At 44.7% G+C, this 11,306-nt stretch overlaps 1 protein-coding gene across 1 annotated transcript; it reads right to left on the reverse strand.

Annotated features, from left to right (window-relative positions):
* Positions 1–7,962: 7,962 nt before the first annotated feature.
* Positions 7,963–10,734, reverse strand: EDN1 (endothelin 1). The gene is made up of 5 exons (XM_062498890.1): positions 10,671–10,734; positions 10,361–10,499; positions 9,249–9,407; positions 8,871–8,978; positions 7,963–8,101 (listed from the first exon to the last, which is right to left on the reverse strand). Exons 1-5 carry the CDS (start codon positions 10,732–10,734, stop codon positions 7,963–7,965), a joined length of 609 nt encoding a protein of 202 aa, XP_062354874.1.
* Positions 10,735–11,306: the final 572 nt, after the last annotated feature.

Consider the following 11,306-nt stretch of genomic DNA (forward strand, 5'->3'; position numbering starts at 1 on the left):
TCTTCCAGGGATCAAAGGCTTGTCAGGCAACAATTAGTTCTGGTAATTTATCAGTTGTTCGAGCTTGTCAGGTGGAGAGAGAAGGCTAGTTCTGCATCAGCTCCCTTGCAAAGTTGTGGCTGCAGCCAGGGCCAGGTAGGACGTGCAGGTCACTTATTTGCTAAATATTTCATGTCCTCCAGTGTTCCATCAGTCCTTCCGATACCTGATCCAGTTTGGTTCAGCTGTCAGCTGAAAAGGAGGCATCTCTTAACACACTAATGTCACCCCAGCCGCAGGTTCTTTGTCTCCCTAACAATAACCCTGTCAAATCCCTGCTGAGCAGCTAAATGAATTGGAATGCAGCAAAAAGAAAGAAAAAAAGAAAAAAAAAACCAAACAAAATGAAGCAAACAAACACACACCCCCAGTTTTTAATTAACCCGTAAACAGTTTCAGAGCTGATTTGAGCAGATGAGAAGCCTGAGAAAAAGCAACCATTCTGTGCAGCAGTGCCTGGTCTGGGTGCTAAGAGCAGCTGCACACTTTGCAAAGCATCCTTTGCAAGGGCACTTACAGAATTCGGCTATACTGACCAGAACTCTGCCAGTTTAAGTGGGAATAAAAAGGACATATATCGAGGCAGAGAGCCCCTTGGTTCTGGACTTTCCTGACAAGGGGGTGTAAATCCAAAATGTGTTGTACAACATTGAAAAGACCTTCATTTCAATACAGTATATTTCCATGCCTACAAGTACACATACCAGGTTGGTAAATGCCTTGAGTTTCTCCTGATGTGCCTGATCACGTACACCTGATGATGTACTTATACAATCATATTTTTAAAGACCAGTACTGTTCTTATTTGCTATGTGGCAGGACTCAATCCTGTGCTTTCCTATGCTCACATCTCTATTTCGCAACTTTTTCTTTCCAATCTACTTTCCATGTATAACCACCAGTTTAGTTAATTTATAATGTGGGCCACCAAAGAATTTCCAGTGGAAGTGCAAGCTGTTCCAGGAATTTCACTTATGCAGGTTGTTTTAAAGCACATATGAACCTGCATCCCTTAATCACATTTCATGGTTCTTCAGATGTTCATGGAACACAGGCTGAAAAAACAGCTACTATCAGAGCTTCATAGAGAAACAGCTTGCAAAAGTTCTGTTTGGTCACAGGGACAGTATGGAAATGCTTGTGTATACACAAAAATAAAGGAGAGACTGTAGTTTGCTTGGAAAGTTGAACCCTGTGCATGTATAGACATTTATAGAAACACCTCTGGAGAAAAATAATTACTCAGCAGAAAGAAGTTAGTTCAAAGAATAAATTTTTACTGTATAGTAATATCTAGCCAACTTTCTGACTTGCCAAAAGGGTCAACACCAGAACCAGGAATCTATAATCTATTGCCAATTCAGGGCAAAGGATGGCACTCATGAACAATTTGCTTTTCAGCCAGGTGAAAGATGTCCTTGTGCTCGTGATGAAGCAGACTAAGGGTGAAGTAAAATTAAATTAACAGCTTTAATGCACATTTGGAAGCCACTGGAAAGCACATAGCTACAAAGTGTCCAGCTGGATGTGTACCGAGAATGACATAATGGTTAGCAGAGGCCCAGAAGGAAAAACAGCAGGCCAAGTCCTCAGGAAAAGCCATAAGATTTTAGAAAGATAGTGGATTAAGATTTCTGGGAAAACTAAGAAGCTGTTCTCTTATGAAAACATGGAAGAAACATGGGTGTCTGTGAGGTGTCTGTGGATTTCTCAGCTGTAGGCTATGGCTTCCTGACTGATACAATAAAACCTTTCAGCTGGTGAAATCAGTGGTGTTCCTCCAAACTCTCCTGAATAATGCCAATTTAGCCCATCCATAGGGAAGCTGGGATGACTGGACAGCACTCCCATATGAGATGCTTTCTCAGAAAGATCTGCTGTAAGGCATCAGTGTAGGACCTGTGGGGTCATTTTGAGATGGTACCTTTGGAAAGAGCAGCTGGTGCAGCAGAGCTGTCCCCACGGTGAACCTGCAGCCATGGGGGACTGGAAGTTTACATTTTCAGAGGGCTGATCAGGGCTGCTGGTATGACTTGTGACGTGCAGCCACCCTGTCTCCTGTCCCCCAAAAGGCACACTGGCAGCAGCATTGAGCATGGCAGGCTCTGACCAGCCCAGGGATGATCCCTCTTTTCAGCAGCATGGGTTCTTTCATTCCTGCTTGCCTTGCTGCATAATTAAGTCGACTGCCTGATGGATGTGCTGGGCAGCCCATGTGTGAGGAAAGAGAGTCTCCTTTGAGGTGGCATGAGAGGTACAATCATAAGGGAAAAACCCACAGGACACTCTCTCACAAGACACCTCTCCAGCATGCAATGGTTCATGGTTCTCATTTCGTGCTTGTTTATGCTACTCGAGGGAGATCCTCCTGCAGGCAAATACACACCTTAAAGGTCTGCACATTCCTGATAAGAATAAGGCATGCACCATTTGTCCAACCTTTTTTGTCCACTTTAGTTTGCTGCCTAGTTTGTGAATATCACTGCTTTATACCCCAGTTTTCTTATTTCTATAAGAGAAGATTAAAGTAAGAAACAAAAGACAAACAACCTCTTGCAACAGTAGGATTGAAAGGAAGCTGACAGGAGGAGAGGCTCTTGACCATCAAAATGTTCCATACACGTGGTTACCTTTGCTCATGAAGTCCTTAGAGCATTCCTTTTTTTTTTTTTTCCCACGATGGACACTTCATCAAGTCCTGGGTTGAATTGTGTTTGTGAAAAGAGATGGAGAAAGCAGAGAAAAAATGTAAATCCAGCCTATATGACTAAAATACAGTGCTGCTCTCTTCTTGCCAGATTAGAAGTTGGATTTGTTTCTGGTGACTGGCACAAACATACATTTTTCCTTTAGCTAGGAAAAAAAGTTAGTTTTAGGGTTGTTTTTATTACTTTATTTCCTTGGAGGGAAAAACACAACAACAGTGTGGGCTTGAATTACAGTTGATGAACTCAGATAATTTCTGTAGTCCCCAAAATAGTTGGAGAGGTCAATGAAACCACAAACTCCATGGGCCTCATCCGTTTCTGAATGCAGCTTTTTTGAGCCAGAGGCAAACTGCCCTATCACTTACCAAAGTGATGTTTATCTAATTACTATCAAATGCTTGCAGGGAGGAAAAAACCCCAACCAAACAATAGCAAAACTCCTCCAAACCCAGACCAAGAAAACCAAGAGCCACTAAAGCCCTGTGCTAGCACCAGCATACCAGTGTCTGTTTGTCCCCAGCGTGGCCATACCAGAAAGAAAGAAGCCTTTCTGGGTTAAATGCTGCTCTCATTTGCACTGGCAGAAATGATGCCTCTAAAGCTGAGGAAATTGTTGGCTGGCTGGCCGGCCCAGTGGACTTCAGGCAGAATTCAGGTCTCCTTGACCTGATCAGAGCAGAGGAACTTGTCCCAGGCACTGAGACATACCAACTGATTGTTTAACCATATTGAGCAAAATAGGCTTCCCTACCATTTTTCACCTAGCTCAGATTTGATCAGAGATATAAAATAAAGAAAGACATGAACACTCATTCTGGCTACAGTTCTGAAATGTCGTTTGCACGATGTTTACCTCAGGAAAAACAATCTTGCCACTATCTTTGTACTTTATCTGCAGCTTTCTGTCTCTCTGCATACTTACACTTAGCACCACAGCTTCCAAGCATTCTCCTCTAATTAATCAAAAAGTCGGTCCTTTTGTTTCCTAGGTCACGAAGGAAGAACAGTACATTAAATAAAGATATTGGCTGAGGATGGAAGCTGGATTTTTACCCAAGGAGCCTAATAATAGTGCCTTGATGTAGGCCAAGTGAAAATTGATATGGTTTTATATACACAGAGGCAAACAGTTGAGTGTGAAAGGAGTAAACACCAGATAGCATTCAAACAGTGGTTTATCCAGCTCATTCTGTGTTTGTAAATATAGAAATGTGTTGTGGTGGCTAAATTTATCCTAATGTAAGGAAACATGAACAAAGAGGCTGGTATTTGGTAACTTCTATAGGCAACATTAGGACATCCTGCAGGAATTATTTGGGGGCAGTTCATGATAATGTGGTACAGATTAGAGTTGCCATTTCTGGAAAAATTAGGTCAGAATTATGTAGATAAGATGGAAAGAATTTCAGTAGCATTGTAGTATTTTCCTGACTTGAAGCCTGACTCACACGTCAAAGCTTTGTTTTATTGTATACCTTGTTTTGATCTATAGTCAAAACACCCTTTATCCAGAGAAAATGAAAATAAACCAGCTGAGAAAGAATTACAGTCAGTATTGAATAAAAATAAGTACAGCAAGCCTAATTTTGGAGAATAGTTGTCTTTTCCTGTGAAACTTTTTCCAATTCCAGAAATGGCCAGAAAACCCAGGAAAAATCAGAGGAGGGAACTTTGATAACGGCTCAGGAATGGAGCTTTTCCTTGCTTGTGGTGTGAGATGGAATTTCAGTCATATGTCAGGTGTATTTTGGGCCACACTGGAAAGTGGTGTCCCTCTTCCTTATACACTTCCCTTTATGCTTCTCAAATTTCATCCTGGATTAGAAGAACCTCTCACTTAAAAAGGAGATAGATCATGGTCATGAAAGGTTCCCTTTTTCAGAGCAGTGAGATTAGTTCTAGTTAGAAGACCAAGAGTTTTGACTCTGCAGCCTTGCCTCTGCAGTCAGCACAATGTTTCCTTTGGCTTCAGGTAGAATTTTTTTTTCACTCAGGTCATTTATTATAAGTAAGAATGTACTTTTATACTGCTCTGTGTTCGGTGCCATAAATCCCAGCACATATTATGCCTCTCTTTTCTCACCAGGGGCTCTAGCTCTAGTTACTGAATCTCTCTCTCCCACAGAGCTTTGAGAAGGAGCAAACCTCTGGGACAGACCCTGGTACTTGTATGTGAGCCAGAGTTAAGATAAAATGCTTCATGTTCCCTTTTGCTTATTCAATGAGACAAACAGACTGCTGAACTCTGCTTTTTCAGCCTAGCTCATTAATGCAAACCAGGGTAAGCTGCAGTTTATGCTCCAATGCCACAAATTGGGGAGGGGGGGAAGGGAGGCATGCAGAAGCAGCAGTGCATCCCCTTCCACCCTTGCTGCACACCAGCAGGCCCCTGAAGCCAGCTGGGCAGCATGAAACAGCTCCTGCCACTCTTCCCAAAGCCTGCAAGCCCCTGCCATCAGGGCATCTTACCCCCTTCATGCTCTTTGCATTGAGGCTTGGGCTCTTACTTTACACGACCCTGGGGATCATGCCAAACCCATGGCATGCCAAAAGGTCAATGAGTGCCCATCACTACACAAAGCTGCAGCACAAGCAAGATGCAGTTTACTGGGATGGAAAGGAGAATGGAAGCCACCTTTTGACTCCAGGCATGAACAGAGTAAACCTTAGAAGGAACAGGTTTATTTTTAGGATGGTCTCTCAAGAATTTCTTAAGCAGATATGCAGGAATTCGGGCTACTAAAGCCCACCCACAGCATCATTAAGGCCAACCACCTACAAAATCCAAATAACCAGCCTTAATAACAGCACAGACACTGCTGCAATGCTTCCCCACTCCCAGAACTGATCCTCTCCTCACACTCTTTCCTGGCAGAGAAAACAGGAGCAGCTGGGGTGGGGATGCTGATGCACAGCCCCTTCACTATCAGGGACATCCCACACCAGCTGCTCGCCTGCCACTTTAGCTGAATGAGAGGCAGCATCTCAACTACTCGCTTGTTTATTTTCCCTGCCAAAGGCAACCACTGGTAGGGCAAGAAATGGAAAACCAGGGAGCATTAGTGAGGTCTCTTCATGCCTGACAGAGGTCACTGATTCAGGTACATCCTGAGCAGTCAGTGCTGGTGATGCAGAGATCAAAGGACGGCTCCAGGGGCTGCATCCTGCCCTGCAGAAGCACAGGGGCTCCCAGTTCCTTCCCACTGCCTGGACCAGGCACTCCTGTCAGAACAGGATTGCCCAAAATGTCAGTTCCCCACTGAATTACTGCTCCAAAACATAGCAGAGCAGTGTGAAGGAAACATTATATGGGCCTGATTATCAGCATTATGATTATTGATGAGAAATACAGAACAATTTCAGAAATTTTCAGTGGTGACTACTTCAGTGTTTTGGTCACACTCCTTGCATTGTATTTCTTAAGTTCTGTTTTTTTTAAAAAAACCCAACCCACTCAGTTTTATCCTTGAATTAACTCTTGTGCTTTTTTCCCCCCTTATAGAATCAGAGATGATTAAATGTATTTATTTGCTTTAAGCCTCAAGATAGAAACATTTAAAGCCTATATTTTGGGAACATGTAAAAAAAAATAACTACTGATCTCGAGCTTTCCTTAACTTGGGCCCCATTGAGGTTCCATTGAGATCTCCATCTTTACCTTGTGGAATGGCCTGAAAATTTTAGTATAGAAGTATTTCTAGCATGTGCACTTTCCCCTCCAGTTAATTTATACCCAAATCCTTAATATCCATATTTTAATACATCTACAGTGTAGATATACAATGTATAATGTATAATCATAGCTATAATACATCTGCATCAGACATGTGAGAAGACTGCTCCAGGATAAATTCATTTCTCCGATTTAGAGTTTGCCATGAAGATTTGATGAGCAACCTTGCAGCTAGAACAAGTGTCATCTGCTGTATCACATCTGGCACAAACTTTGCTGTGATCTGTCTTATCTGACAGAAAAGCAGTCATGTGCACACACTTCACGTGGGTCAGCTTTGTACGTGGGACAGTCTACCTCCATGATCACAGAGCCACAGACCAAAGAAAAACAAGCCAATACAGTAATTAAAAATATTTATTTCTGAAGATAGTTACCTTGATAGGCATAAAGCATTTCCCAATTTCATACAGAAATACATAAAACATGCATAGACCAATATGGCCTACTTCAATGTGTATTCAACATGGTAAATATAATGAAGAACTTGTGTAAATATAAATACAAGACACAAAAATAAGCACATAAGATTCAACTTGTCTGCAAATTCAACAATGTGAATAAATTCACTGCTATAAACATTCACCCAATATTAGCCTTTTGACTTAATTCAAAACAACCCTTTGTCTCAATGCATTTCCACCAAACAAGGCCCTGAATAAATCTTGCAACACCCTCTGGTACATCCCCACTTCAGTGCATTTTTGGTAGCATGTAAGACACAACAACCTCTATTATTAGAACTTCAGTTGGCCAAATATCCTTGTTATGGGAAACTTAGTAGTGTTCTCTAACTTTTATTTTGTGCTGAAGGGTCCTTTGGTATCCAAAGCCAAAGGACTTTGACTATGCAAACAACCAGAGTGCCTAACCCACATTCAGATAACTCTGGCTGTACAAGTAAACTAGACTTCTGAAAAAAATGCAAAGGGTTGCAGCTGATTAGTAAAGGCAATAACAAGGTGTAAAAATACTCTAGCAGGAGTGCAACAAACAGTATGCGAGGTAGACATGTATATATGCAGTAAGTCCTGATTAAAGTAGCACTATGGCTTTCATTTTTGCTTTTTAATCAAAACGTAGACTTCTTTGAAGTTTGTACACTCAGATCTTGCTTTCTGTCCTTGCTAAGCCCATCTGTGAGGTCTTTCTTGCAAGATGCTTTTGATATAGACCCCGAAAGCTGCTCAGTTGATGGGTAATATTCCAGAAGCAGTATTCAAATGTTCCTTCAGAGAGATGGCTTTTCATGTATGTTACTGCAGATTTCCCTTCAGCCCTTCTACCCATCCACCTGAATTCCAAAATCATAAAATCCTTTGCCTTTATATCTCCAAATACAGGACTTCCTTAGCATTTTGCTCTGCTGCACAAGCACTTGGGCAGAGGGGTCCTTGGCCATCATGGAATGCTGGAGTCAAGACCGTTTTCATGATGCTTTGTCAGCAAGCGTTGTGGAGAAGGATTCAGGTGATCTTCCCACTAGGATGCTTTCAGGCTTTCCCGGACATTTTGCCTTTTGCTTGCCCTGTTATGTTTGAGTTTTCGCCCTTTCTGGAGCTCAGCCTTCAGCTTTGCGATATTGAAGGAAGCTTTGATACTGTTACCAATGGCTTCCAGCCTGCAAAAACAAGAAATGTACATTTAGTGTTATGATAATGAAGATGCGTCTCCAGTGTGAAAAAAACCTAATTTTTGCTTAAATAAACCTCAGTCTAGATTTCTGCCACAGGATCCTAATAAACTGCTGTCTGCTATACCTCTCTCAGAATTAGGAGAACTTAAGATACTTGAAATGCTGTATTCATAATTTCAATGCAAACATTAAATTAAAATATTCATTCAAATACAGATGCTCTAGACTTCCTTAAATAGCCAGGCAGGAGGTCTCCAGTGTTTTGTTTTGGGGGTTTTTTTGCTTCATCTGTATTTTTTCTTTTAGGTAAACCTGATCCTACTTCCAAAGAATGAGTGCATTTTTCAAGCAAGTAAATAAGCCCCACTTTCAAAAAATTATTTAAGACTTCCAGAGCCTAGGTCTCATTCAATATCATTAGGTTGCCTGCTCCCATAAGTCCTGTTCTGTTTGTGACAGCAGCACTAAAGAGTCTTCTTTAATACAGGCAAACTTCTGTACTCAGTACTTTTCCATGGGAATATGGCTGAGCACTGAAGGCAAGCAGAGGATCGACGGTGGGCTGAGCTCAGCACTCATGTCCTCACAAGCTAAAAACCCAGAGCATGAAGAAAAGCCCTCAAAATATCCTCACAGATTCCTCTGTAACTCTCAAGCTGAAACCAGCCGCTAAACCCAGGATGACCCGAAGGCAGGTGAACTGTGCTCTCTATTGCTGCTCCGGGGAACTACAACAGGATGAGAAGAAACTCACCGCTTCATTTTCTTGCTGTCAACAAGCTGTCGGTTCGTGCATTTGGGTCCACTGCAATTGCTGGCTTTGATGCGTTGCCTTGAGGTTTTCTCCATTGTGGACTGAGCCCTGTTAAAAGGGAAAAGGTGCTGCTGTTAAAAAAAAAAGCCAAGTCTGCAATCCACAAGGTGAGGCATTGCATCAAACACTTCTCAAGGAATGTAATAAGCAATCTTTCTGGGCCAAGCCATAGTATGTATCACAGCAGTGTGAGCGCTCAGGTAGGAGGCAAGGCTTTGGGGAGAGTATTCACTCAGCAAGTGCCAAAATAGGTAAGTGCACCACAATCCATCCCTTTCACATGCATTGCCTTTTAAAGAGTAGCAACAAGAGACGCACCAGAGATCTTCGCCCGCTTGGCAGAAGTTCAAACATTTCTTGTCTTTCTGGTTGGCACATCGGCATCTGCTGCTTGGTTCAGTGAGCATCTCCGGCACCAGGTCCTTCAGTGATCTTCTGGGTCGAGAAGGGCCTCCAAGACCATATGGAACAGTCTTCCTATGATCAAAGAAACAACATGAAAGTCATTCAAATAATTTTGTGGCTTCAAAACACTGTGGGGTATTTTGAACAAACTTATCAATGGCATTGATTGCATGAGTAAAGGTTGTGGGATTGAGAATGCCTCATTAGTCACAGTTTCCATGTAAATGCTACTGATGATACTGCAACACATTCATTAGCATGGCTACTGACAAGGATAATGACCTTTTAATTGTGATTTCACAAGGCTGTTGTTCCTCCCTGTGCAATAGAAAGCAATAAAACCTCATCTCTTTGAACTTTGGCTACTGCCAACCCTGAAAGAAGCAGTAAAAGTGAAGAACAGATCCCAGCAGCAGAAGAAATCACCAGTCAGTGTTTGCAGCCTTAGGGTGAGTGTCCAGCTCACTATGTTTTGGTGAGGAGAGTGTAGAAATGGATACTGTGCATAATCCCATTAATAAGTGGAACGCATTAATTTGCAGCAGAGAGCGGTAAAAGGCAGCTAGAGCCAGCCAGTGTCAAAGTATTCTTTCCAACCTCCTAACTTGTCAGAAAGAAAACCACTCAAATTCAGGCTGGCAAAATCATGCCTTTGGCATTTTGTCTGCTTCTGATTCATAGTGAAAAGTATCCTGCAGCCTTTGCTGAGCAGCACCCAAAGGAAGTACTGTTGCCCAGATTTTAGGAAGGCAGGTGTGTTAGGGGTATTAGGACCTATCTACCCGATCTAGGTGGCCAAATCCTGCTTGCTTTCTTCTGGTGAACAGTCCCATTGCTGAATGTGTCAGAAAAGTAGGAGCAGGAAGGTAAAGCAGTAGGAGAAACTGTGCAACAACTGTCCCTTCCTCCCCTTCCATCTCTGCAGGATGGTTCTTAATTTTCCCCTTCACGCCTCCCTCCCTTTCTTCCTAACCAAAGGGGAACCCAGCACTGGGAAACTGCAGAAACCCCTCCAGTCCACTCACTCGGGGGTGTTGATCCAGATGATGTCGAGGTGGCAGAAGTAGACGCACTCCTCGTCCATCAGCGAGGAGCAGGAGCAGCGCCGGGCGCGGCGGTGCGCGGCGGCGGGGGGCGGCGCGGCGTCCACCTCGGCTCCGGGGGCTGCGGGAGGGAGCGGCACAGCTCAGCACCCAGGGCAAGGCAAGGCAAGGCAAGGCAAGGCAAGGCACCCGCGCATCCCCTCCCGCTGCATCCCTCGGGCAGCCCTCCCCGCAGCCCGGCTGCGACCCCGCTCCCCGGGCGCCGCTGACCGGCGCTGGCACCGGCACCTACCTGCCGGCAGCAGCCCCGGGCAGAGCACGAAGAGCAGCGAGACGATCATGTGGCAGTAATCCATATCTGGCGGCGCGGGGCGGATGGAAGAAGTGAGGGGAAACAGGGTAAAAATTACTAAAAGGCGAGGAAAAACCAGGGAAAGTGTCTCCCGGCGTGGGGACGGAGCGCCGTGGCGGGTGCCCTGCGTGGCGCGGCTCGGTGCGCCCCGGCGCGTCTGGCTGGCGCGGCGGTCCCCGGCGCCCTTTTATAGCGAACCCCCATGGAGCGGGTAAACAGCCCCGGCGCTATTTTATCCCGAGACAATGTTATTCTCCTATTAGTCACCGCGCGGCAACGTGCGGGCCGAGATAAGGCCGGGGCTGGAAAGGAAATCGCCTGCAAACTTCAAGAGCGGGGGGCGGCGGCGGCGGGAGCGGGAGGGGGGGGCCGGGGGCGCCCCGGGGGCGGGGAGGGGCGCGCCGAGGGCCGCCAGGGGGCGCCCTGCCCGCGCTTCGCACCTGAGGGCGGCTCCGGGGTTCAGGGATTCAGGGATTCGAGGATTCAGGGATTCAGAGATTTAAGGTTCACCGCTTCAAGGCTTAGGGGCTCGGGGCTCTGGGCTCCACCTGCTGCTGCCTTGGGGAGAACCCAGCA

This window comes from Cinclus cinclus, chromosome 1 (genome assembly GCF_963662255.1).
Source record: "Cinclus cinclus chromosome 1, bCinCin1.1, whole genome shotgun sequence".
Classification (NCBI taxonomy): domain Eukaryota; kingdom Metazoa; phylum Chordata; class Aves; order Passeriformes; family Cinclidae; genus Cinclus; species Cinclus cinclus.

Bases quoted from the DNA above. Each gene is read 5' to 3' on its own strand.
- EDN1 (XM_062498890.1), bottom strand. From the start codon at position 10,734: ATGGATTACTGCCACATGATCGTCTCGCTGCTCTTCGTGCTCTGCCCG. The intron at 10,500-10,670 runs GTAGGTGCCGGT...TCCCTCCCGCAG, and splicing joins CCCGGGGCTGCTGCCGGCAG to CCCCCGGAGCCGAGGTGGAC. The intron at 9,408-10,360 runs GTGAGTGGACTG...CTTTGATCATAG, and splicing joins ATCTGGATCAACACCCCCGA to GAAGACTGTTCCATATGGTC.